This window comes from Cibotium barometz, chromosome 18, assembly GCF_041138505.1.
Source record: "Cibotium barometz isolate CiBa-2024 chromosome 18, ASM4113850v1, whole genome shotgun sequence".
Classification (NCBI taxonomy): domain Eukaryota; kingdom Viridiplantae; phylum Streptophyta; class Polypodiopsida; order Cyatheales; family Cibotiaceae; genus Cibotium; species Cibotium barometz.
In genome coordinates, this window is record NC_141063.1 from 2,884,996 (window position 1) to 2,911,174 (window position 26,179).

The window sequence follows — 26,179 nt, forward strand, 5'->3', positions numbered from 1 at the left end:
TCCTTGTGTAATCCTTGGCAATCCCTCTATTGTGGCCATTGCAACGTCCATAATCATAACGTCCCTAGAAGGCTCCTTCGTTGTTCGCAATCTGTGTGCAATGAAATAGAAAGCCCGCTCCTCAGGTGTGAACATAGTCAATGAACCTCTATCTTTTTTTTAGCTCAATCGATGATTTATTAGTACATTTGCACATACTTTATTTTGTAGGTTCGTCTGAAGCTACAAAGAAAGGCAAAAAGCTAATAGTGGCACCTTCTATAGGTCCTTTGCCCAATGATAAGAACATAGAATTTGAACCTTCTGTTCACAAAATCCCTAGATTCCCAGCTGAGGAAAAAACTAAATTGTTTGAAGTCTCTGTAATTGTTGCTATAGGAAACAGAGACATCAATGTTTGCTCCTGGGAACCAATAGAAGAATTCGTTTTAGGATGGAATGCCTCAAAGGTTTGTTTGCCCTTGAAAAAGGAGGTACTCTAAATCATCTCCATTTCCAGATGGTGATAACTATGATAGCTTCTTCACACATTAGCATTGGCAAAACGATAAGACGATACCTGGGATGGGACTTTTGTAAACCAAAAGGTGCCATAGTCATGTGTAGAGGACTACGACACATTCGAATGCACACATTCGAAGGCATTGTCGGTTACTACATGAAAGACCTCCACAAAGCACACCTCAAATTCTTCTCGCACAATGTATCTGTAGAAGAAATAACTAGAGGCAGACAACTTTATGCACTATACAGACATGCATATCTTAAAAATAAAGTTTGCTTGTCCCCTGTAAATTTTTTTGAGAGGGCCTATGTTTTTAAGGACAACTATGTATCTAACAAGCTAGGTGCATCACTTGAAAAAGCACACTTCTGAAACTGGTATGCACAGGCAAGTACTACCTTGCTGCGTCATTGGATAATATTGAAAACAGGGAACGAGATGAGTAGAAGGAGGTCAACAGCGATTTGGAAGGTAATGAAAGTGCCTCACTTGACACAATGCATGGAAATCGATGAGATTTTCTTTACGGATATCCCTCGTGGTAGAGGGAGATATTTTGATCCACTATATCAACATGCAAACAGTGATGAAGATGAAAATCCAAGGAATAATGGAAGAGATGTTGATATGCGGCCTGGGAGTCAGAGCAACCCTATTATTGTAGATGATAATGATGGTAGTTCCCAAGTAGAGCTGAACTACAATGAATCTTATCTGTCCGTTCGTGAGAAATCCTATAATTGTAGATGATAATGATGGTAGTTCCCAAGCAGAGCTGAACTACAATGAATCTTATCTGTCCGTTTGTGAGAAAACTTATAATTTCAAAAAAGCTATCGTGGATGGTGATGAGTTCGTCCCACTATCACCTTCCGTTTGTAAATATGTCGATCTTACAGAGGAAGAGGGATGCTTTTTGTAGTTCACTTTACCTTCCGTTTGTGAATGTCAGTTTTGCAAAGGAAGAAGGATACTTTCTGTACATTACTTTTACTATGTTGTCTTTTTCTTCAGTTTTGTGAAGCTTTACAATTGTATATTTGCCCATGAATAAAATTTGGAGTTCTCTCACAATAATCTTTTTTATTTTTGAAAATTTTTCACTAATTACCTTTTACAAACTTAGTAATAGCTCCAATTTTTTTTAAAATAAGACGGCCCTCCCACTCCACACGTCAAAACCAAAAAAAAGAAAGAGAAGAATATCCAAGCATACAAAAGATCATTTTCGAGTTAAAAAGTAAGTGAGGTTGGTCACTTGGTATGCAAAACCCCCAGGTCCCAGCCTCCACACTCCAGCGTGCGTGTGAAAGCATGAACACAACGCAAAGCGTCGGTAACGGAGCCCATGGGCCATAATACGCCACTACCTAGAAAGTTGCACAGTGCACACTCAGAGGAGCTGAGCTCGTGGCCCGTGGGTTCTTTATTATTAATCAGCCGCGGTTGCTAGGTAACTAGTTTAACTCTGCCTTGTCAGGCGAGCGGAACAGCAGTGCCGGTTGTGATTTTCCATAATAATGCAGGCTGTGTGTGTGTGTGTACCTTCATGGAACCTGGAGGGCTGAAGTAGCTTGTCGGTTGTGACCCAGTCAGTGTGAGCGAGAGTGGTGATACAGGAAGAGAGAAGCGGACGCTAGACAGGCCTTCTGTGCAGATTTTGAAGGCTTAAATGCAGGATGAATGAGTGAATGCAAATGCCGCAGATAGACGGGTAGATCGGCCTTTACTCTCAGCCAGAGAAAACTGCTTTCTCCTTCGCACTATTGCGAACGAGGGAGCAGCTAGGGTTTCTACACATATGCATTCATCTCGCAAGCCTTCATTTCTCCTTTTGAGGACCTGGCCAACCTGAGCGCGGGTTGTGGAATGATCTGCTTTCTCTCTCCGGCTGCTGTCTCCACAAAGCATCGTGCTGTTTGCGTGCGGCTGCACAGAGCCCCAATGTTAAATCGTTGCGGGCCACGGCTGTTCAAGGCTCAGGATGCGGTGAGCCGACTGCGGCTGCTGGAGCCTCAAGAAGCGAACAGAACATTGCAGAACGAGTCCTGGCATCGGCTGGCAGCAGAGCAGAAACCCTAATTTCTCAGTACAGCGTGCAACAAAACGCTCAAAATGAGTACGTGTCTTTCCGCTCTCGCATTTGTTTTCTTGATGACTTGAGCAGTATCCCAAATTCCCAACTTTGCTTATAGAACTCAAGCTGTTTGAAGCCATCGCACAAGGAGACTGGTTATAGCGAGCACAGTGTTCTGCGAGACAGTCTCTCAGTTTAATACCTTCTAGTCAAACTCTGTGATCTTGTCTCTTTTCCCGTTTATGCATCCCTGCAGGATCTTTCATTAACTCCCATTGTGATACGTACTGCCATGACATTTTTCTGCACAAATTGAAGAGTGGTGTAGCATACATGTTCACTTTTTGTGCCAAGCTGTTGACGCATTGATAGTCGCCACCTCCCAGCCCTTGTATCATGCAAAATTACTGTAAAGCATCATTGTGTTCAAAACAAGGGAAAGTTACTCAGCACGTTTGAATAGCCCAAGGTGATCACAACGGCAGAGCTCTGAAGGAAACATTCTTATATGCCACCTCCCATTGCTCAGTAATAGTCAACACCAGGCTCACTACCAGCTTATGCATTGTTAAATGTGGCATGGACCAGCATGGCCTGCACACTTTGTGTCCCTTTTTTAATTTGGAACTGCTGTGATTGCACTTACTGCTTGACTTTGGGCCACCTGCCTCACAATGCACATCGGACTCTATTCAATTACAGTATGGGAAACCTGTTATAGCTTGTGGCATAGCTATACAGAACATCTTAAACGTATAATCACAATTGGTTAAAGGTTTAATTCTCAAGGAGAGGTTCTCCAGGTTTGTACACATCTGCATAATGTTGCAAGGGATAGGTTGGCGGCTTTAATTGACAGGGATTTTACGAACCTAAGGGAAACTTTAGGAAAAAGGGGAGGTTATGAAAATTAAAAGGTTGAAAATGGTTCTTTTCCCCCCCAAAAAAAAAAGTTATATCTTTGAGAAAGTTTAGGTGAGGTTTCATATTTGTGCAGTGTGATGCATAGCAAGCTACTTATGCCATAGATAAAATGTAAAATCACTATGGACTAAAGATTGGATCGATTTTGATTCAATTCTCAACTTAGAGGTTTTGTAGGTGTACATTTCTACCTATTGTTTCAAGTGATAGGTTGGGATTGAGCAACATTGAATGGAAAGGGTTTTTGAGATTTTTATGAAAACGTAAGGGGGGGGGTGTTGGAAACATCAAAAGGTTGAAAGGGTTTCTTTTCTCAAAGAGAAGGTTGGTAGAGGTTTTATTCAACATATTTATTCAACATGTGTGTGCGTGGGGGGTGTGTGTGTGGGAGCATATATTTATACCAAGTTCTACACCCACTATTGGGCATTGATGACGTTAGTGGGGATGTCGTAGTATCTAGTCCATACTATGCATGATGGAGTTGATGGTTTATTGTCTTGTGGATGACTACCATGAGGTTATAATTGCACATTCTTATAAGGTGAATGTGGGCATGTTCCTGGATTCATCTAGGTATATGTTTATGCAATCATCAATGTGAACAATGCTTTTATCATCCATGTCAAAGAAACATATATAGTTAACTGGGAACATAGATGAGGTCTTTTTCCCTCAAGAGAGGTTGCTATATCTGTTACATGATGAGGGTTGATTGTAGTAATCACAGCCTTAATTAACGTAATTACTATAGAGATGAATTTAGATGAATGCAAATGCAACTATATTAATGATGCGAATGATTGCAACGAAGATGAGATCTGTGAATAGATCTATGATGCTGATGTTGATCTTGACTTCGTGCTTATGGTGAACTTCTGACTTGATCAAGGTTTGATGAATGAACTGATGATTTGTTGAATTATGAATGGATGCTTGTATATGTTGAGGTGTGCTTGTCGACTCGTCCCAGTAGCTGTCGGCTTACTGTTGGACAAACAAATAGGCATTCAATGCTATAAAATGCTATGTCCATTGCAACGAGGCAACAACAGCACGTCCTCCTCTGCCTCCAGCAACCCCCGACTACATCTCCCTTTTCTTTTAGATGGAACAACGAAGAAGAGAAGACGAGGCTAGACGGAGATAAGAAAAAGTAGAAGCTGAAGCAAGAAAGCAGCAAGAAGAAGCAGATAGATGGAACTATGAGGAAGCCCAACATAGGATGGAAGAAGATCGGCGTCAGGCTGAACTCGCTGCTCGGGAACACCAACGAGAACTCGATCAGGAACGTATGTTACTCGAGCACCAAAGGAAAAAAGAGGCCATGCATCTTAGATACCAACACCTCTCTTTAGTTTTCCTAGCCTCAGGTGCCAGCAGCCCGCAGCCCGCGACATTGACTATCGTCGTTTGAAGTCAACCGAATTTTAGTAAGTATGATGGTAAGTGTGATCATTTAGCAAGTTAATCAGTTTATTCATCAATTTATTGCTCGTTTTCCATTAGCTAGGATTATAGATCCTCAGGATAGAGTCCACGTAGCGGCTTTCCACCTTACGGGTGAGGCAGTCACTTGGTGGCAGCATTGGTCTAGTCTTCATACAGACTAGACCACAGGTGTCACAGCGTTTAGCTGGGATACATTTGTTCATGACCTTAAGACCAGATCTCTCCTGCCCCAGTATATGATGGGCCTGGCAGATGAGTTTTACGGACTCCAATAGAAGTTCACCAGTGCTTCAGTTTTCCGGAAAGGTTATAACTTTAGCACAACAGGTAGGGTTATTTGAGCAGGCCAAGATGGATCAATTCATTCGTGGATTAGATCCCAACATCTGGTTCACAGTTCGCAACTTTGAATCTAGTATATATGACCGGGCTTTGACTATTGCTCAAAATGAAGAAATGAAGATGAACGGAGGCAAGTCCAAGCAGTTGTCATAGTCGAGTACCAAACTCCAATAGCAGCAATCTGCTGCGTAGCCAGGGAAAGGTAATGCATCTTCTAAAGATGCTAAGAAGGACGACAGTAATAGCTCTAGTTCAGGGGGTAAGAAGGATAAGGAATCCAAGCCTAAGAAAACCCTCGAGGAAAAGGCTAAAGCAGGCATCATTGGAGTCTATCTTCCTTTAGAGGAGCAAAGGAAGTACCAGTCAAAAAACAGATGCTTTTTCTGTCATACCATAGGGTATGATGAGAAGGATTGCCACAGATGGCAAGCGGAGTAAGCCTCCAAAGCTCCTTCTACCACAGTTGCCACAGCATCTCCAGCTCCTCCAACTCTGCCTACTATCACAAATGCAGTTCATCTTTTACCTTCTATGCATCCTATGCCATCCATGGTATTTGATGCTAAGCAGGAGGGTGAGAGCGATGCTACACAGAAAAGGCTCATCCGAGCTTATGGCTCTGCGAAGGGCTGACAATTTATAGTCTTGTTTGACATGGGCAGTTTTGAGGATGCCATCTCTCCCCATTCGGCTTCCTAACAAGATGAGTTGCACATTAGTGCCATATCATTTGGATGTAGACGGGTTTACTCCTGGTCTTTGCACCCACATATCTCAGAAGGCATAGCAGTTTGCCTTTGAAGTTCAAAAGGCCTCATTCCAATAAGATTTCATTGTCTCGCCTCTTTTGGGGTGTGACATGATCTTAGGAATCCAGTGGTTTTGTTGCTATGAGCCTATTCCTGATTGGGGGTAGGACACTTTTACTATCTGTAAAGGTTTTCTTGAGCCTGTCATGATTCGTGGGGATAGAAGCATTCTTGGCATCCCATTGATTTCACACCTCCAGGCCCGACGAGCTATCCGCAAGGGAGTGGAAGGGGCACTACTTTATGTTCGTGCTCGGACAGCCTCTATCTCATCGGTAGCACCTATCTCATCTCCAGTCCCACTCTGGAGCATTCTAGCTCCTGTTCATTTGTTATTTGACTGGACTACTTTTGGAAAGGTGAGTGCTAGTCTACCGCACTTTGGTTTCTACCAAAGGCCGGTTTCAAGGTTCCGTTGCCGGGACCCATCATCAACTTTCTTAAGGGGGTGAGCTCGTGGTTGTCTCGAGGAAAGTCATTGCTGAAAAATTCAGCAGCATGTCAGACACAGAAGATGAATATTTTTATGATGAAGAGGAAGAGCAAGAGGCCTCTCTTGAGAGAAATGAATATGAGGGTATTCTTGCAGGAGAACAGGCTGCAGTAGATGCACAATATGAGGATGTAACACAGCCAGAAGACATGCCTAGTATAGAGGAAGATGATGCTTAGTTTAAAAATCGTTTGGCAGGTGTAATGGATGTGTTTATGCAGCTCACTCAAAGTGAGAAGTTTGCAATTTATGAGATCTCGTTCTGAGCCTGAAAAGAAGAAGAAGAAAATGCGTTCTAAGAACCCACCTCAGGGCAATAGTGGTGCCTTCCCACAGGATCCATCTTTGGGACAGTTTCCGAACATGCAACATACTTTTGGTGCCAACTCACAGAGTTCCTTTTTCGGACAGCCATCTATTCCACAGCAGTCTATGCATCCAGGCTATTTTGGTGGTGGCTCTGTGTTCCAATCCATGACTGGGGGTTATCCTCAGGGAGGCATGGGAATTCCAGGAAATTTTGGAGCTAGTTTTTAGCCTAGTATGCAAGGGAATATGTATGGTGGTATGCAGTCCGGAATGCAAGGAAACATGTTTGGGGGCATGCAGCCCGGAATGCAAGGAAACATGTATGGGGGCATGCAGCCGGGTATACATAGTGGTATGTTTGGAAACATGGCTGGAATGTATGGAATGCCAGGTGTGGGAATTGGCAATGTTGATCCTATGATGGGCATGAATGTCGGGGGTAGCAATCTTGTGAAGCCACTTCCTTACGATAATCTAACGCCTATGGGTAAGGCGAAGGATTATAAGGAAGGGGGAGCTGTAGTGAAATTTGACACGTTCAGTGGGGCCAAAGATAAGCTAAAGGCACTTACCTTTTTACAGCAGTTTGATGTTGCTTTTTTTGGTGGAAATTACACGGGTGACGGAATCCTCTAAGGTGAGAAAAGCTATGACTTTTCTCAAGGGTAATGCATTGCAGTGGTGGTCCATTCTTCTTTTACAGGGCATAGCACCATCTACTTGGATACAGTTTAAGCAGGTGTTCTCTTCTGTATGGCTTACATCTACTTTTGAGGTGGATGTAATGACAGCATGGCACAAGCTAGATGCATCAAAGTGTGAAAATCTTGAGGATTATAATAAGAAGTTTTGAGAAGCTTTACTCCCAGTTACTTCTTATCGTGCAGTGCCTTTGTCTGAGCAGGTGGAGAAGTATTGTTGTGGGCTGCCCAAGGAAGTGCGTGACTATTGCATAAAGACTTGAGTAACAAATATGTCGCAGATGATAGAGAATGCTATGACAGTAAATGCGTTACTCACTGGGGTCTCATCTGGATTTAAAGGAAGTAGAAGCTCAAGCAAGAAATCTGAAAAGTCAGGCCATGCTTCGCGTGATGCAAAAGGGTCTACAGAGAAGCGGTATAAGAAGTTACCAATGCCCAAGAGAACTCCTGAGGAGAGACAAGCTTTGATGGATGCTCGGAAATGTTTTTACTGTACAGAGGAGGGACATATATCTGTTAATTGTCCCAAGCGTAAGTCCCAAAAGGACTCTGACACTAAAGGGGAGCCCAAGTCTAAGAAACCAAAACCTTCTGCAGGGTTAGTTTCTGATCTTGTTGGGGAACAGCCAGGTGGTGAAGAGACTAAGTTGTGCAGGGCATGGGGCAAAGTGAGAGATCAAAATGCCTTGATTTTCTTTGACACAGGTGCGAGAGCCAACTTTATTTCACCGGATTTGGTTGGCCGATTGGGGATTCGTGCAGAGGAGATGGGGCCTTTGTATGAGGCTAATATGGCTTGTCCTGGGTATGCAGAACCCGTTACTCTTATTATTGGGAAGCTTTGGCTTCATGTGCAGGGTTATGTGGACAGTGAGGAGTTTTTCATCATGCCACTTGATGGATGTGATGTTTTGTTGGTAGGAGAACTTCCTCCGGAAAGGCCAGAAGATCATGCTATTGATCTAATTCCGGGGAGTACTCCACCAAATAGACCGCCGTACCGTGTTAGTGCAGCCCAACAAGAAGAAATTACGAGTCAGGTACAGGAGTTGTTGAATAAAGGGTTGATCCAGCCTAGCTCATCACCCTTTTGCTCACCTGTGCTCTTAGTGCAAAAGAAAGATGGTTCTTGGCGTATGTGTAGAGATTACAAGGCGCTAAACAAGAATACCATCAAGAATCGATTTCCTATTCCGAGGATCGTTGACATATTGGACCACTTACAGGGCTCCACAGTCTTTAGTCGGATAGACTTGAAAAGCGGGTATTATCAGATACGCATTAGACCCGAGGATGTGCATAAGACAGCATTTCGAACCACTTTTGGGTTATATGAGTTCTTAGTTATGCCCTTTGGTTTGACAAATGCACCTGCCACATTTAATAGGATGATGGACACGATTTTCCGGCCTCATAGAGCGTTTGTGGGCACATTCTTTGATGATATGATTGTGCATTCACACACTGAGGAGGAGCATAGGAAGCATTTGGCCATTGTATTTGAAGAACTCCGGAAGCATCGGCTGGTCATTAATGGTAAGAAGAGTGAGTTCTTCTTGGAAGAGATACATTTCTTGGGGCATATTGTGTCTAAGCATGGAGTTCGTATGGATTCTTCGAAAGTGGAAGCAATTCTTAATTGGCGAGATTTGAGGACCGTACATGATGCACGCAGCTTTTTGGGATTGTGTTCCTACTACAGGCGGTACATACGGTATTTTGCTGAGATTGCTTCGTCCCTTCATGCCTTAACAAAGAAGGCAACTCCGTTTAGATGGGCTGATCAGGAAATTACAGCCTTTAAAAAGCTTAAAGAAAAGCTTACTTCGGATCTCGTATTGGTATTACCGGATCTCCGTAAAGCTTTTGTTGTCCAATGTGATGCATGTGGAAACAGCATTGGGGCAATTCTCATGCAGGAAGGACATGTGATAGTCTATGAGAGTCGTATATTACAAAATGCCGAGAAGCATTTGCAGGTTTATGAGAAAGAGACGTTGGCTGTAATTCATGCTCTTTCTACATGGAAACACTATTTGCTTGGGACTGATTTCAATGTGTAGACAGATCATCAGACCTTGCGATATTTCCTCCCGCAAACTAAACTTTCTGAGAAACATATGCGATGGGCCAATTTTTTGTCTATGTTCCACTTCCAGATTGTGCATGTGGAAGGTAAAAAGAATGTTGTGGCATATGCTTTGTCACGCAAGCCACAGGTCTCAGCAGTTTCACTTGCTTATCATCATGAGCTTGATGAGATGAAAGAGCAGTATGCCCATGATGAGGATTTTGGAAGGCTCTATGATCAGATGTCTGAGGGTCAGCGGCATGATCGTTATACTCTCAAGGATGGTTTTTTGTTGATGCATGGTAGACTGTGTGTTACCAGGCAATTACGACTCAAGGTTATGATTGAAAGTCATGCTCCACCGTATGCAGGTCATAGAGGTATTGATGCCACGGTAAAAGTAGTTGAGACTTTCTTTTATCGGCCGACCTTGAGAAGAGATGTTGATGCTTTTGTTAGGCAATGCATCGTATGTCAGAAGGTGAAGTTTGACCGTCAAAAGACACCAGGGTTACTTCAGCCCTTACCTATTCCAGATAGACCATGGGAGAGCATTGCCATGGATTTTATATTTGATCTTCCACGAACACAAACGGGGAATGATGGCATTTGGACTATCATATCCAGGTTCAGTAAGCAGGCTCATTTCATTCCCGTGCGTAAGACGATCAAAGTTGATCATATGGTGAAGTTGTTCATGGCGAACATCTTCAGGTATCATGGCTTGCCTTCGTCTATCATCAGTGATCGTGATCCACGGATGACGAGTTTATTCTGGAGAGGATTATTTGACAACATGGGTACAACTCTCAAGTTTTCATCTTCGTTTCATCCACAAACAGATGGTCAATCGGAAGAGGCTAATTCTACAGTGTTAGATCTTCTTAAGTGTTATGTGTAAGAGCACAAGCAACAATGGGAAAAGTATCTTCCTTTGGTGGAGTTTGCTTATAACAACACACAATGCATTTCATGTGAGTCTACTTAGACCTTTCCATGGGGATGTGCCTGAGGATGTATCAGATGAGGCTCAGCCGGCAGTTGAGGAACTTGATGAAGTTCTTATTCCAGAGCATAAGGAAAGAAAGGTACGAGGTAAAGTTTCCCGCCGCTATCTTGTGAAGTTCAAGAACTATTCACCGATGGATGCGAAGTGGATGGAGGAAGGTGACTTATCAGATTCACCTCAGGTTTTGCAGCTTTATCTCGATGCCTTTGAGTTGGAGCCGACTCTTGTTATGGTTCATTCAGGTTCAGCAGAGCATGGGTCTGGAGCATTGCCTGATGCTCAAGAGGGGGTAGCACCTCCACTCCCTTGATACAGACAGGCTCAGATGACATCTAGAGGTCGCTTGGTGCAGCTTTTGTCTCACCCGAAGGTACTGATAGCTGACAGTATATCTATTTATGGGATTTCTATGATATATGTGTACTAGTCACATTGGATGTGGTTGTGTATGGTTCATAGTGGTATACAACTTGGACTACTACTACACCAATTGGTTCGCAGTGAATGTTGCTACATATGCATGGCTTAGAGAGATTGGGACGCTGATCTTGCCATATTGTACATTTCACTTTGGATATTTTGCTGTATCACCAGATTGCAATCGAGGACGCTTGCCATTTTTCAAGAGGGGGGTATGTCATGACCCTGTGAAAGTGGAACATCATGGTGGTTGGTGAGCAAGATACATACTTGGGTGTACGGACAAAAGTAATGTGTGTGGACAACCCCAAGTGTGAAGGGAGGAACCAAGGTATTAAATTTTATAAGGTTTATAAACCTTGGGTGGCGCTTAGTTTTTAAAAACTTTAAGGGAGGGCCATTAGGATAATTTTGGAGGGGGGGCTACTCTACTTTTAGAGTACATGCCTCCCTCTCAATCTCTCTCTTGCTTTTTGGAGAAAGGGGACTAGTCGGCTGGCTGTGTGGGGGAGAACACATATAGGCTGGCTGCGTGGAGAAGAAGCGGGAGGATCGCTTGAAGAGAACGGTGCAGTCCCGTACAGACTGGTACTACAGGCTGCTGTACGATAGCTAGTACAGGCGGCAGCTGCACGCTATCTGGCGCAGGCGGCTGCAGGGCGACCAGGTATTGACCTGTACGGACAGGTGCAGGCGCATCGTATAGGTGGCTACAGGTTGAGTATTGTGTAGGCAGCGCATCGTACAGGCGGCAGTGCATCTTACAGGTGGCTGCAGGCGCATACCTGTACGGACAGGTACAAGCGGGTACTGCAGTCCTGCCCAGCAGGTACAGGCGGGACTGTTCAGTCCTGTACTGCTGCAGGCGGCGCATCATCAGGTACAGGCGGCGCATAAAAAGGATTGCTGCAAGTACTGTTCTGAGGCGGCTGCAAGGGGGGAAAGTACAGACAGGTACACACATGCTGCAAGTACAGACCCGTACGGACAAGTGCACACGTGTGATGCAGAGTTGCTGATGCAGGCGGCTGCTAGTATAGATTGGTACGGTTAATCCCTCCGGAGAAGAGTTGCGCATAACAGTTGGTAAACTCTGAACATATCTTTCTTTCTTTCTTTCCACTTGCTTATGTCTGCTACAGAGTTGTTTCTTCTGGCCCTTTGTGAGAGGAGGGGTATAGCAGTTTGAAGGGTGGAAACAGAGATTGGACTGTGGATTTGTGTTTAGGCTGAGTTTGAAGCCATGAATATGGAACAACCAGATGCCTGCTCAAGGCTGCCCTGTTGTATTGTCTTGGTTGATTAGAGGAAGCCTCGGTGTGTTGCTTTTGTGGGACACAGATCTGTATGTGAATCCTCTATGCTAAGAGGTCTTGAGGTTTGCCAGATTGGACATGCAGGTTTACTTTCCCTGACTGGCTTTGTTGTACTCAGTTAAACTCTCCATTGAATTTGAATAAAGAAATACCGAAAGAGGGGCCAAGCTTTGGGGCCAACAGGTGTCGTTTTCCTTTTTGTTTTGGAGCATTCTAGCTCCTGTTTATTTGTTATTTGACTGGACTACTTTTGGAAAGGTGACTGCTAGTCTACCGCACTTTGGTTTCTACCAGAGGCCGGTTTCATTGGGTGTGATCACAACGCTCAAACATTGGAAGCCTTTCCTTTATGGACAGGTCATCACAGTCAAAACAGACCACCAAGCACTTAAGTGGCTTCAAATCATGCCAAGTGCCGAGTGGAGTGATTAGCAAGCCAGGTGGAGTCAACTCTTTCAACAATTTGGAGGAATGATTGAGTACATTCCTGGTAAGCATAACCCAGTCGCTAATGCTCTTAGTCGAAAGGCCAGCATCCATGCAATGCAGGAGTCTACCGTTCTCGAAATCACGAGGAAGGACTTAGATAGCATGAAAGACTAAAATGGGTAAAGACTGTAACAATCCTATCTTCTTCTCGTGAGGAGCTCACACTTTCTGACAAACGTTACAGTATTGCATATGAGTGAACATATCTCACCTCATTCTTGGTCAATAATATTGCCTTTCTAGCTTCTCTAGAGTCGAATTCATGCCCTGGTGACCACCAGCGATGGCATCATGGGCGTCGTGGAGAAGAGCTACCGTGAACGACTTCATGACAACAAGTCGGTCCGTGTAGAAAAGCCAATCATCTTGTATTAAGGTAGTCTGTGGAGTGGTAGTCTTCTTTGGACAATCCTTAGAAGTGTGTCCTTTTGTGTGACAAAAGAAACACCTACCCTCCTTGTACTGAGCTGTCACTTTTGCACTCAATTTCCCACCGGCCTTGCATATCTGTATATGTCGAAGCTTTTTGGTGTGGAGTAAGCTTGGGTGCATTGGTCGAGTTCTTGGAGCCAGAGGCTCCCGTGCTCTCTCTTGGGGAAGACCCCGTCTGGTTCTGGCCTTTTTCCCCCGAGGCGGGTGCCTTGAGAGTGGAAGGCTGGGAAGTCTTGGGCTTTCCGCCATTGTACTTCATTTCATCACTCTGTGTGGAATTGCCCTTTCTTGTCCTTGTTAGATATGCCCAATTGCAAACATAAGTTCGAAATTTTATTAGCAAACTTTAGGATTGGCTGCGCGTTTTGACGCGCCCCCTTGAACTCGTTTTTGAGTCGCTCAAGGTAATGGGGCAGTAGAAACTGCCGCCTAAGATGGAGGACAAACTTGTCCCATACATAAGTGTCATACCTAATTTGGTGTGGGCATGGGCCCACTGGGTCCACCATGGAATGGCCTCACCTTCCAAATACCAACTAGCCAAGATCACTTTGTCAGTATAATTTTTTCTAACTGCAGTAAAATAAGCTTCAAATTGATGTAACCAAGAATAAAGGGTTGTGGGGTCGAATTTACCATTATAATTACTAAAGTTCATCCTCTCGGGAGGATGACACGAGGAAGCCATTGGTGTCGCTCTTGCATCTAGAACCGCAAGAAATCTTTCGTGCCCATGCGTCGCATGGCGTCTTCTTGTGCAGCAACACGGGATGTTGCCACACGGTGCTTGCATTTGCAACTCGAGGGTCGAACTTGGCTGCAGTTGTAACCCCTCACAAGGGTTATTAAGTAGAGGATCTGTTGTCGAAATGTGGGAAAGATGAGAGAGAGGAGCTAAGATTTGCACCTTTTGCTCTTCCAGTTTGGTGCTTTGGTCTGTGATTGCTCGCATCATCGTTTGGAACATGTTGTGCACACTCATGTGTGCTGCCCTCGATGGACTGCGTGGTGCTCCTTGTTCTCCGAAGTTCTTTGTTCTCTCTCTTTGTTGTCGAAGCTCGCCATAGCAGGAATATGCACTTCCTTTCTTGAACGCAATCTAACCATCCACTATGTGTGTGGGAGACTTTCCAGAGGCTAAAAACCAACCGTCCTTCTAGGGACAGGAGTCACACGGAAAGGGGTGGTCCTTCAGAGTATAGAAACCAACCACACAAATGAGAAAAATCTTTTTTTTTTTTTTGGTTTTCTAGGTGGATCTTCACACTTGAAGAAGGCTTCGATACCAATGTAACGTGCGGACGCTTGGTGGATAGAATCGGTAACTTCAATGTTCAGAAATTCAGCAATCGTTCGCAACGAAGATAATCCAGAACATAGAGAGAGGTGCGCAGATTTTTATTAGAAGGATGCAAATTCTGCAAATAAAAATCTGGTTCTTGACCGCACTCTTCACCTTGGCTGTCCTGGCCCTTGGAATCCAATGAGCCCTTTGTGCGTTATGAGATGCTTCGAGTAAAATCTGCCTGGGCTATTTACACCCCTGAATATGCTGGTCGGCTCGCTCTTACTGGGGTCGGCCCGCTGCTGTTTTCCCCACGACCAGGTCTGATGCAAGTAAATGCCTTTTTTTAAAATCAGCGTTTCACACTGGATGTTCTGCCGACTGGCTGCCAGTCTGGGTAAGGCCTGGCCGCCTGGCTGGGAAGGCCATGGGGCCTGTCGGCTGTTTGGCCAAGCCCCTTGGGATGGCGACAGCCTGCCCAGCCCTTCATTGGGCTGGTGGGCAAAGCCATGGGCCTCCTTAGGCCCCTTGGGGTGGCACAAGGCCTACTCCTTGCCCTTTCAAGGGATACCATCCCTTTTCTAGGGTAGCTCTAAGGGCTGGCCCCCTTCTACATGCAACCTACATGCTTCTTACATATGACATTTGGTTGCAAACCAAACACTCAGGACACTTGACATCATTCAGAAGGAGACTCACTGTACAGACTGGCATTGCTTCATGTGCAGGACAATGCACACCTAACCTTGGACGGTTAGAGTGGAACCTTGGCTAACTCGTCCCGGATTGGGCTCACATGGGACCGATTTCCACTCCAAGTCTTGCACCTTCTGTTGAGATATATCCACGTGGCATCCAAGTGCGAGATGCACATGACAAAGGCACTCAGCTTTATTCACGTGACATTGACGACACTTTGCCACATAGGCTTGGGCTTCTGCCCTCATCTCGCTAATCTTTGTAGTATCTAGCACACAAACTCTATCTTTTTGGAACAATAACCTGTTCTGAATAAGATACTTACCTCTAGCCACCTTGATAAGTGGAATGATCCTTGAACTCTCGTCTGTAATAATGAAGCTCCCTGCTTAGACCTGTTGCCAAAATCTACCAAAATATCTATTGGTCTCACATAGCTCTCTCAGAGAATCATAAAGGTCAGCCTAAATCTCGGTGAAACTCAAAAGATTCACCTCCTCAATGCATCTACAACCTGTTCAAGGTACCCTTTCGATACCAAAAATTTTGCATCAACTCTACCCATCGTGCTTTCTTCCCCCCCAACACAGATTATCATAGAAGTACTTGATCGACTCATGGTTGGTCAACACAACTAATTTGGATCCATACAACTAGTGTCTCTAAATTTTCAATGCGTGAATAATTGCATACAACCCTTTCTCCTGAGTATGCTATCTGAAATGGGTATCATTAAGTTTCTTGCTTTCAAAAGCCATAGGTCGGTCCTCCAGAAATAAGGCAACCCCTATTGCAAAATCATTGGCATTAGTTCTTAACCACGAATGGTTTGCAAGGATCCGGTATAGCTAGAACAGGTGTATCTCTCACCATTAGCTTAATCCTTTAATAAGCCTAATCAAGTCTCTCATTCTAGGTATTAGGAGCGTTAGACTTTCGTCCATGTCCTTTGAGGAGGCTAGAAAGGGGAACAGTTGCGTTTGATTACTCCCTCACTGACTGTTTAAGAAAGACAGTGAATCTTGAATACGAATGAACGTGTCTAACAGTCCGAGGTACTGGTGAGTCCAAAACCTTATGGATTCACTCAAGATCTATGCTCATCCCATCTGTGGAAATCCGATGAACTAGGGATGTGATTTCTTTGCAAAAGATTTCACACTCGGAGCATACAATTGTTCACGCACATTAGAATCCCTAAGATGATAAGACGTGCCTGAGGTGCTCTAAATGCTCCTCCAAGGAACGGCTATATATTAAAATATCATCTATGAATACCACAATGTATATCCCCAAACAATCCCGAAAGAGATCGTTCATCATTTGCTAAAATGTAGGAGCATTCGTGTGTCCAAAAGTACTATGAGAAACTCGTAATGAACATATCTGGTTCGAAAACCTATCTTAAAAGACATCCTCCTTGGCTATCCTGATGTGATGATAACCAGTATGAAGATCAATCTCCCAGGCCTTGTCAAACCAAGATCTCTTAAACACAGTTCAACACAAGTTTAGAAAAAACCAAATAAAAGGGGTGCATGCAAGCTCACCACCCAAAAGTAGGACCAGTACTTCAATACACCCTTGAGCTAGGGGCTGAGATTCCACTCCAAAGATACATGCTAGTTGGCATTGGCAATGGGCATCCCATACCATCAATGCCTGCCCTTAGGGGCTCTCGGCAAGACTATCTGCAATCTGCCATGTCCACAATAGGAGCAAAAACTCTGGTCTAGGCATAGACCCATCAGAAGTGCACCACACAACTGACTACCAAATAATAACCCGAGACATCACTTATATAGTGATAACTACTACTCGAAATAGCTAACTTGCTACAGATAGCCGATAGCCTAGGTTATTAATTCTGAACCTCAGCCCATCGCATTTGCCTGCTATCTCCTAATCCTAGGCTCCCCTAACTCTACTAGATTAGGCTTGCTAATCCAAGGATTACCTCTAGGTACATAACATGACCATTGGAAGAAGTCATCTAACAGCAAGTATCACTTTCACCAAAGATTTTGCTCAAAGAGTGATTGAGTTTGGAGTAAGCTCAGTAAAAACTAAAGCTGTAGCTAAAAGTAGCTTGAAAGCAAGCGCTGGAGAGAGAGAGAGAGAGAGAGAGAGAGGGGGCGGAGGGGGAGGAGGGAGTCTTTTTGATCCATGGATGATGGGACCTATTCAAAGCATAACAAAATGTAGTACACATGATGTGGACGATGCACAAGCCATGTAGCGTGGATATAGGTGAGTAGTTGGCTGCTTTCAGCCTCCTGGTATGTTGGTACTGTGGGATTGCTAAGTTGAGAGGGAAACTGCTAGGGCCCTGTATCATGTATGACTCTGCTGTGCCTGAACCCTTAGCTGCTGCCGGGACTGTCCGCTGAGGTCCAATCTGGTTGCTGCTTCATGGCTGGCCCGGGCGGTCCGTTGCTGACAAACACCGCCCGCCTTTAGTACGGGACAATAGAGTGCATGCGATGCGTTGACTGGGACCATTTGGGAGAGGGGTGTCAGGGAAGCTACATTGAAGTTGGGAATTTTGGTTTTGAGCTATTGAAACACCGGGTAACACTGTTATGGAAAATGCTCTTTCAGGTGACATGTTAAAATCTAAACACTTAACTCCATTTGAGCCATGGTCTAATGCTAGTTTTGGTCATGTTCATTGGACTCATAAAGGTTTAGGCGCCCCCTAGGCCTCATCCATGCATCACATGTACTTTCCCATGCTGCATGCATGCATTACACGTGTATACAATTGTTTTCAAGATGCCATATTTATGCTATTCAAATTAGAACAATGTTGGTGTACTTAAGGTATCTTATCTTAAAGTACTTTCCGTACCTATATTGAATGCATTGTACCTGACATTTCTGACAAACTTGCTGTAGAGCGTTTCAGCCTTGGGCTAGACCTAATTGACTCTAACTAGGTTGTCGAGTGCCTTACAAATAGTAAGCACTTTGAAAACCCGTATGTATTTACATCTTGTAAGTGAGTTACATATGAAGTGTGTTGGACTTTGCACAACGAGACTTGCACGACTTGATTTGACTAGCTTTGGCGGCAACTTTGGAGACTTGTCCCTAAACATGGGCTCACAAAATGCACAAAGTGTGGCCTTGGGTCTACACATGTCTTGCAACATGTCCACGTGGCATCCAAGTGTGGGATGCACATGACATTGCCTCTTGTTGCAAGTCTATGTGGCATCCAAGTGCAAGATACACGTGACACGTCCTTTTGCTTAATTTCTTGAGGGTAATCACCTTGTTTCTAGATAGTTTGTTAAACAATGGTGGATACTCTTGAAAGAAGTCATGGTCAAGACAAATTGTGTGTCATGTGTCGCTCGATCTTGAAATTTTGTAAGGTACTGACGTTGGGAATGGGTGGTGCCACGCTTGTAGTGATTGATGACAAAGCGATGGATGATAATGTGCTCTGGTATCAACACTCCAGCTTTGAGTTGAATCTAGCAGGCATGAAGTGGATTATGTGTGCATGGGTAGCATGTTTGATTCTTAGGAACCGTCCACTATGAGGAGGCTCATGGCAATGAGCATTGGGAGACAGCCATGCAGGAAAAGTATAGTTCCATTCAGAGAAACAATACATGGGAACTAGGTGACTTGCTTCCAGGCAAGAATGTGATTGGTACGAAGTGGATGTATAAGATCAAATGTAAGCTAGATGGATCCATTGACAGGTACAAAGCAAGGCTGGTTGCTATTCCCAAGAGAAGGGGGGGATAGCTCTCTTGAAGTGGCAATGTCTTTGCTACTTGTTTGGCTGCCCATTATGCTTGAATGCACTAATAGCTAGTGTAATCAAGATTAGGACCGTCTTCTTCCACACAGATAGGAGGAGGTCCTAGGTTCTGATACCAATGAAACTCCCACATACGGGATCGAGGACAAATCTTGATTCCACTTAACTATTAATACAATTAAGACGAGATGAATAGGCACAAACACAAATCTCAAAATTAATATGGCACTGCATTAGGGCTGAAATGGGCCTCCTTCCCCCCTCTCTCCCCCACGCCCCCCCCCTTTGAGAATATTATTTTCTCAAGGAGTATTTGTATTACAAGCTTTGAGGGCAATGAATGCCAGAGTAGTAAGGAGGTGCACTACATGCAGCGTAGGGAGCAAGCAGGAGGCACAAGTGGAGGTGGGGGGCTATAGAGCAAAAAACAGCCAGCAGCTTAACTAATCGTGCAGCAGGGAATGAAGCGAAGGTGTTGGCGATGGTGCGAGCAGCCAACTGAACGAATGGACCACCTTGGGCATCCAAATAGGCTGCCCACAGCCCATACATGCTTCCCTTGGCTCCATGCATTCCTTGGAAAAGGGCTCACAAAATGCCTTCTGGTCTCCGCACATCAAGTCCACGTGGCATCAAATTGCCGGGTGCACTTGGAAAAAGGCTCACAAAATGACATTTGTTAGGGAGACATGTAAAACGTTTTTGAGAGATGGGAGCGGGGACGTGTTGAAATTCAGAAAAAAATGAAAGAACTAAGAAGAAAAAGAAGGAAGAGAAAGAGGAGCGAGAAAAGGAGGAAGAAAAAGAGGATTAAGGAGGTAGAAGGAAAGAAGATAAGAGGAAGAAGGGAAGAGAGGAAGAAGAAGCGAGGAGATGGGCTATGGCAGGCAGGTCATGAAGCGCAAATGGTTAGAAACAAGCTTGATGTAAGTAAAAGTGTGTGAATTCTTGCGCTTTCTTATTATATCAAAGCGGATTAACAAGATTCATTGATTATGAACCTTGCAACCTGGATGTTGGAAAGTGGAGTCTTGTGCAGCTGGTTTTGAGTTTCTGTATGGAGTTTTCTAACAGTCATCTTTCATGCTTCCTTGTGGCATGTAAATTATGAAATACAGGGATGCTGTTTTTGTGGTTGCTTCTTCCATTGTTGAGCTGCGCAACTACCACAATGTCCTTATCGGAATTATCTCCTGAACCAGCTATCATGTATGTTGGAGCTCCCTTCAACAGCCCAGCTGCATCACCTTCTAGCTTTGCACCCAGCACTGCTCCTGATTCGTTAGTTCCTTTACTGCCTTCCTCTCCATTATATCCATTTGTACCAAGTGGACCTGTTTCACAACCAGCATTTGGTATGAATTCTTGATGCTATTTTTCTTTCATCCTTTTTGTATCCACGCATACACCAGGAAAGCATGCTTCTTTTTAACATGTTTTACCACATGCGTGTGAGTTTTGATAGTTTGGATGTCTGTTCATTTTATCAGGACTATGCGGTCTTAACCCCTCAGCTTTGAATGAAGTAATTCAAAAGACAGCAGTTGACTGCATGGGTCCTTTAGCTAAGTTTGTTGGGGATGTTATATGTTGCCCTCAGTTTGGAAGCATGATGAGAATTGTGCAAGGGGAGCTGAGCACCTCCACTGGCTCTCTTGTATTAAATAACACAGCATCACAAGCTTGCTTTTCAGAAGCAATAATTTTTCTCATGGATTTGGGAGCCAATGACACGCTTCCTGATTTGTGTTCTGTCAAACCGGAAAATATGACTGGAGGTTTATGTCCAGTCTCAAGTGTTACAGAGCTTGAACGGGTAGTAAGCAAGAGCGATTTGTTGGCAGCTTGCACATCTATAGATCCTTTAAAAGAATGCTGCAAACCTGTCTGCAGTCAGGCTATCAACGCTGCCGCAGTACAGCTTGCATCTGAAATGCTGAGCTCTCTTGAAGCAAATGGTAGCTTGGCAGCACACAAACAGCAGCAAATGGCAGATGACTGCCAAGGTGTTGTGCTCTCCTGGTTGGCAAGTCAACTTGGACCAGAAAGTGCCAATTCTGCCTTCCGCAATTTATACAGTTGCAAAGTCAACAAAGGTTAGCATCGTTCGATTAAGTTATGTTTTAGTGCAGAAAGCCTTGCTTTTATTGGCATGAAAACTAGTATGTCAATTTAAAGTTTCCTATTGAAGGGAATTAAAGAGGATTTGGCATAATCGTGCTTTCAAGGTAGGTTTTAAAAGCTTCTATCTGATTCTTAAAACATCGTAAGCAGATGGAGTAATGTGAAGCTGGGAAGTCAATCCTTCCCAGCATCAGTATTCATGCCAGAGGTCACATATGTTTCCAAACTTCCAATTGGACCTCGGTATTGCAGTAGAAATAAACAAAAACCCAGTTATGCTGATTACCCTCATACAGGATGTCTAAGCCTCAATGACCCTGTAGGTATGAGTACATGGCTGGTGCTTGCATTTTGATTTTCAATGAAAACTTTTGATTGTATGTTTTTCGAATGACTAGTGCTATCAAAGTTGCACGTCAATGACTGTAGAAATGAGAGGAAAGGCCAGGAAGGCTCAGTAGATTGCACAGAAACATTGAGAGAGACTCACAGAGAGATGAACTAACGAGAACGATTGCAAGTGTATATTTAACTGCATGGACACAGTTACAATATATTGTTGAGTCACAAGCGTTGCATGTAGGTGTGATGGTTGGCATCTCAAGAAGAGCGTTCACACTTATTCCAATATTCACCCTCCCATCTAAAAGGAAAGAGAGGATGCTCTTAAGTTTTATTACAGTGCATATACGGAGTGCATGTGAGTTATGCATGAGCTTGAATACTACGTGGTGTCAATTGTCACTCTTAGTGAATGGAAGATGAGTGCATCACCCATTTTGGTGAAGGGTCGCACCCGTGCATAATATGCAAGGCTAATACATGTGCATGTTATAATACAATGTTTAGCCCGGATCAATTTGAGCTTTGTGTATATAGAAAGTCACAAGTTCAGATTCTTTTTGTGTGCATATATGGAGTGCATGTGAGTTGTGCATGAACTTGAATACTACGTGGAGTCAATTGTCACTCTTAGTGAATGGAAGATGAGTGCATCACCCATTTTGGTGAAGGGTGTGGTGAGTCGCACCCGTGCATAATATGCTAGGCTAGTACATGTGCATGTTTTTAAATACAATGTTTAGCCCGGATCAATTTACTTTTGTGTACATAGAAAGTCAGAAGTTCAGATTTTTTAAAACCAGTGCGACCGGTTCCACTTTGACATTTGAATCAGCATGAGCATCTTAAGACTTCTCTTGAGCTTGAAGACAAACATCGCTTATATATTCCCCCTCTTTTCTCAAGGGAAAGAGAAAGAGGATCAGTTCAAAACTTGCATAATGAGGAGTATGGGCTACGAACTTACCTGCAGAAACATTGAACATTGTTGCATGTGCAGCAAAAACTGGAGTTTCTTCCAGTTGAACACTTTTATCAGCATCAACAGGTACTGGGAATTGAGCATTAGACAGAAACATTGCTTGCCCGGTTGGAAGGCAGCATGTCCTTTGCAGTTGGAGCGCAGAGGATCAGGGTCATTGATCACAGAATGATCACGGCCATTGCTTAAGAATGAATCCAGGCCGTCCGTTCTAGGAAGATCTGCAACCTTGAGGATCTTTCCATTTTTGTAAAGGTTGAATCTCCATCGTTAAGTACTGAGAGAATTTGGAGATATGGTTCGTCGCCAAGTATAACAGGCGGTGCTGCTTCTGGTTGCGCTTTGTATTCTTTGCCACAGTTTCTTTTTCTGGACTGCATGCGATTCACTATTAGATAAGGGTGCTTCTTGCCATCCACTATTGCATGGCAATAACCTTGTGTATGCTGAGGAGGGCCGTCCGCAGCTGCATCGCGTTTGCAGTTGATCTCGGCCATCCAATTTGAGTGGGTCACGACCATATTTGAGCTCCGAGTGATTGTGCCCATCAGGCACAGTAAGGCATTAATGTTGGCTTTTGGAAGATCGATACCGTATGTGGTTAGCATATCGAGGCCCTTCAACACAGCTGCATCTGGGCCGTTGGAATCTTGCAGAGGTATTGGCCGTGGAATTGGGTTGCATCAGACCCATCGACCAACGTAGGGTCAGCAGGGCCATTGATTTGCTGGGAGATTTAGCCATTGTCTGCACTGGTGTGTGGTCAAAGTGAGCGGCTCATTCTTAAACAGCTAACTTTGCCTTTGTGTTGGCATTATCGATGCTGGCCTCAAGGATATGGCTCTGATCAGCCCTTCTCTCCAGGGTTGATTGGCTCAAGGAGAAATTTTCAGGAAGCCAAGTACAATGTCAATCTAGCGAGTATGCATAGCATCAGTCCATAGAAGAACCAGATGCGTAAGACGTCATAACGGAGCATATGGTTCAATAATAGGCAGTATGTCAGCCATTATCGTCCGCAACTTCATCAATTTCTTCATCTAAATTAGAGGAGGTTGACTTGGCATGCTAACTCAGCGTAAAGTTGTTAATCCAAGTCAATATGGATGTAGTCAGGACCTCTGAACCAAAGATGTCCCTCATTTCATCTATTGTTACTGAGTGTTTGAAAACAGTGGACATATCTTTGTTAAATGTTCTTTCAGTGCAAAAGTGAAAAATTTCAAATTTTGTATTAGCAGCTTCCAGTGTGACATTTCTCGTCTGCTGTGCAGCTTGCCCGCTGGCATTCAAAGATCCTTTTTCTGTTGCAGACTCGTGTGGTGGATCTTCACCATCCAATGCCACGTGCTGTATGTCTTTGTATAGCTACATCTCAGAGTTACAAAAGCAGATGCTAATCACTAATGTGCAAGCTTTAGATTGTGTCACATTATTTGGATCAATGTTGATAAAAAGAGGGGTTAAGACGAATTTGTACCATCTTTGTCAAGTTGATTTGAAGGATTTTAGCCTCCAAGGTACTATCTTTTTCCTTGGCTACCAATGTATGAGCACATAAGATTTATTGATTTTGATACTTCGCGCATTTGTTTTGCAATATTGCATTGATGAATGGTTTTGTTTTGCATGTGCACCTATTTACATGGAACCTCGTAGCAGTCCATGGTGAACAAGGTAATTTCTTCTCTCAAGATCTGTGATTTTGTGGAGTCATGAATTTGGTAGTTTAGTGGACTCTTTGTGCATGACGCGTGTGCAAATGACCATTCCTTTTGAGGGAAAAGAATGCTGCATTTGAGCACTTCCTTTTTTTTTTTTTTGGGGGTGCATTGCACTTCTATGTGGCATAATTTATTGAACTTACAAGTTGAGTTTATGATACTTCTATTAGCTTTTACTTAAAGGACTGCATGGATGTTTTAAAATCGCAGAGGAAAGATGTGAGGATCTTAAGGGTCTTTGAACCTGAAGATACATCACTAAAATTTTATTAAGGCATATTAGTACTTAATTGTGATCTTGCCGGCAGAAGCTAGTCTTTGGTCATTTGGGGCTCTGTAATAGCTATACTCAGCTTCCCACCCATGAAGAACACTTCAATCATCTACTCTTGGCCATGCAATCATCTACTCTTGACCATGGCCAAATGTGTGCGAGATATGTAAAGATATGCAACGGGCTGTGTCAATTGCTTGTGGCTGATCTCCACCAGTCATTGATCAAAAACTCTTAACAAACTTGAGTCGTCCTCAAAGAATGTCCAATGAGCAGGAGATAAATAGACCGCAACTGATCAATAAACCTCACTCAGCCCAGCATTCTTATCCAAAGATAATAGAGATGGCATGGATGGACTGGCTGGGTTTCATTGGCCATGACGACAGTAAGCCATGCAGGCTAAAGCTTTTTAGGTTGTGTGGGATTGATTTCCCATTGGGGCAATGTCCTGTAGTTCTGACCTGCAGGGTTGTTTCCCAGGTTGCTTGCTACCTGCAATACCATCGGACGTTGTGGAGGACAAATCATCTGGCATCAGTTTCACCTGTGATTTGAATGACAACATTGCTGCCCCTTGGCCTTCATCTTCTTCACAGTCGTCTTTCCCTCTCTGTGCCTCCTGTGAGTAAATGCTTCAATTCTGTCAGAAATGAAATGAGAGTTAATGTTGTAGTCAAGCTCATCTAACCTTGAGTATCTGTATTTGCAGCGGATTCTCTGCCTGCACTTCCAGCTTCTCAGACTTCTGGACTCCAGGGTATGCGTACTTAAGACGTTTCTTGAAAAGATGCCTGGATGGCCAAATGATTTCAAAGAACTGTGATTTTTTGAGGGATCGAGTTATATTTAGCTTGTTTTTTGACTGACAAACTTGTTTGCTTGATGTACAGGCCGGAAAACTGTGGCTTTAGGGGAAGTTATTCTATTAATGCTTTTTATTCTCGCATTGCTTTAGTGGAAGAATCAACTGCACAATGTACGTGGCTGAAGCTGTGTTCGGTCAGGCACCCCCTGGGAGGGCTTTGAATTTTGAGATCCTAGGATCGTCTGTACAATACAAAATATCTCTCGTTGTATCGATGATATACATGGTTTTAGTCTAGACAATTTCTGTAGCTTCTCGGCCACATTAAGGGTAGGTATAATTGTATTCAAATATTTTCACCAATGCAATATAATTAATTTTTTACCTGTGAAACTTACATGTATCAAGGTTGCCTCCCATTTCATTCAGTGCTACCTTCGATTCATTGTGCAACCACGTATCAGGCATATGTACTCTATTGTGCATTTGTTTGAGATTTGAGAAAAATTTACACTCAGGCCAAGGTAGTTTTTGCTAGCATTATAAATTGCAGCGATAGCTATGTAAGCCCCGCCTTCAGAGAAGTCAGAGTCTCTACCTTTTCATATATCATGACATTTAGGTTCTCTTTCAAACTATTGCATTCTGAGACAAAACCCCATTGAAACTGAAATCAATTCGTTTGAGTTGGCTGCTGATCGTCATTTGGACAATCCTGTGGTTCCTGTGGTGAGCTGTTCGTTGGGTTTGTTAACGGCCCAGATGTTCACCCAGTGTTCTTTGTGCATCCAGGTTGCCGAATGAACCCCTG

At 43.8% G+C, this 26,179-nt stretch overlaps 1 protein-coding gene across 3 annotated transcripts; it reads left to right on the top strand.

Moving 5' to 3' along the window:
- Positions 1-1,885: 1,885 nt before the first annotated feature.
- LOC147628829 (putative GPI-anchored protein At1g61900) lies at positions 1,886-25,761 on the top strand. Of its 3 annotated transcripts, none has more exons than XM_086811987.1 (8): positions 1,886-2,624; positions 20,233-20,469; positions 20,605-21,210; positions 23,837-24,082; positions 24,222-24,239; positions 25,044-25,184; positions 25,273-25,320; positions 25,454-25,761. In XM_086811987.1, the coding sequence occupies exons 1-8, from the start codon at positions 2,621-2,623 to the stop codon at positions 25,516-25,518; spliced, it is 1,365 nt and encodes a 454-aa protein (XP_086668113.1). In that variant the 5' UTR covers positions 1,886-2,620; the 3' UTR covers positions 25,519-25,761. The 3 variants fall into 3 exon arrangements, with proteins under 3 accessions (XP_086668113.1, XP_086668114.1, XP_086668115.1); XM_086811988.1 differs by having other exon boundaries at positions 24,225-24,239; XM_086811989.1 differs by lacking the exon at positions 1,886-2,624 and adding an exon at positions 14,937-20,040.
- The last annotated feature ends 418 nt before the right edge of the window (positions 25,762-26,179 follow it).

Excerpts from the sequence above, each read along its gene's own strand:
- LOC147628829 (XM_086811987.1), top strand. Across the intron at positions 21,211-23,836 it reads CAGTTGCAAAGTCAACAAAG|CTTGCCCGCTGGCATTCAAA; the intron begins GTTAGCATCGTT and ends TCTGCTGTGCAG. Across the intron at positions 25,321-25,453 it reads TCAGACTTCTGGACTCCAGG|GCCGGAAAACTGTGGCTTTA; the intron begins GTATGCGTACTT and ends CTTGATGTACAG.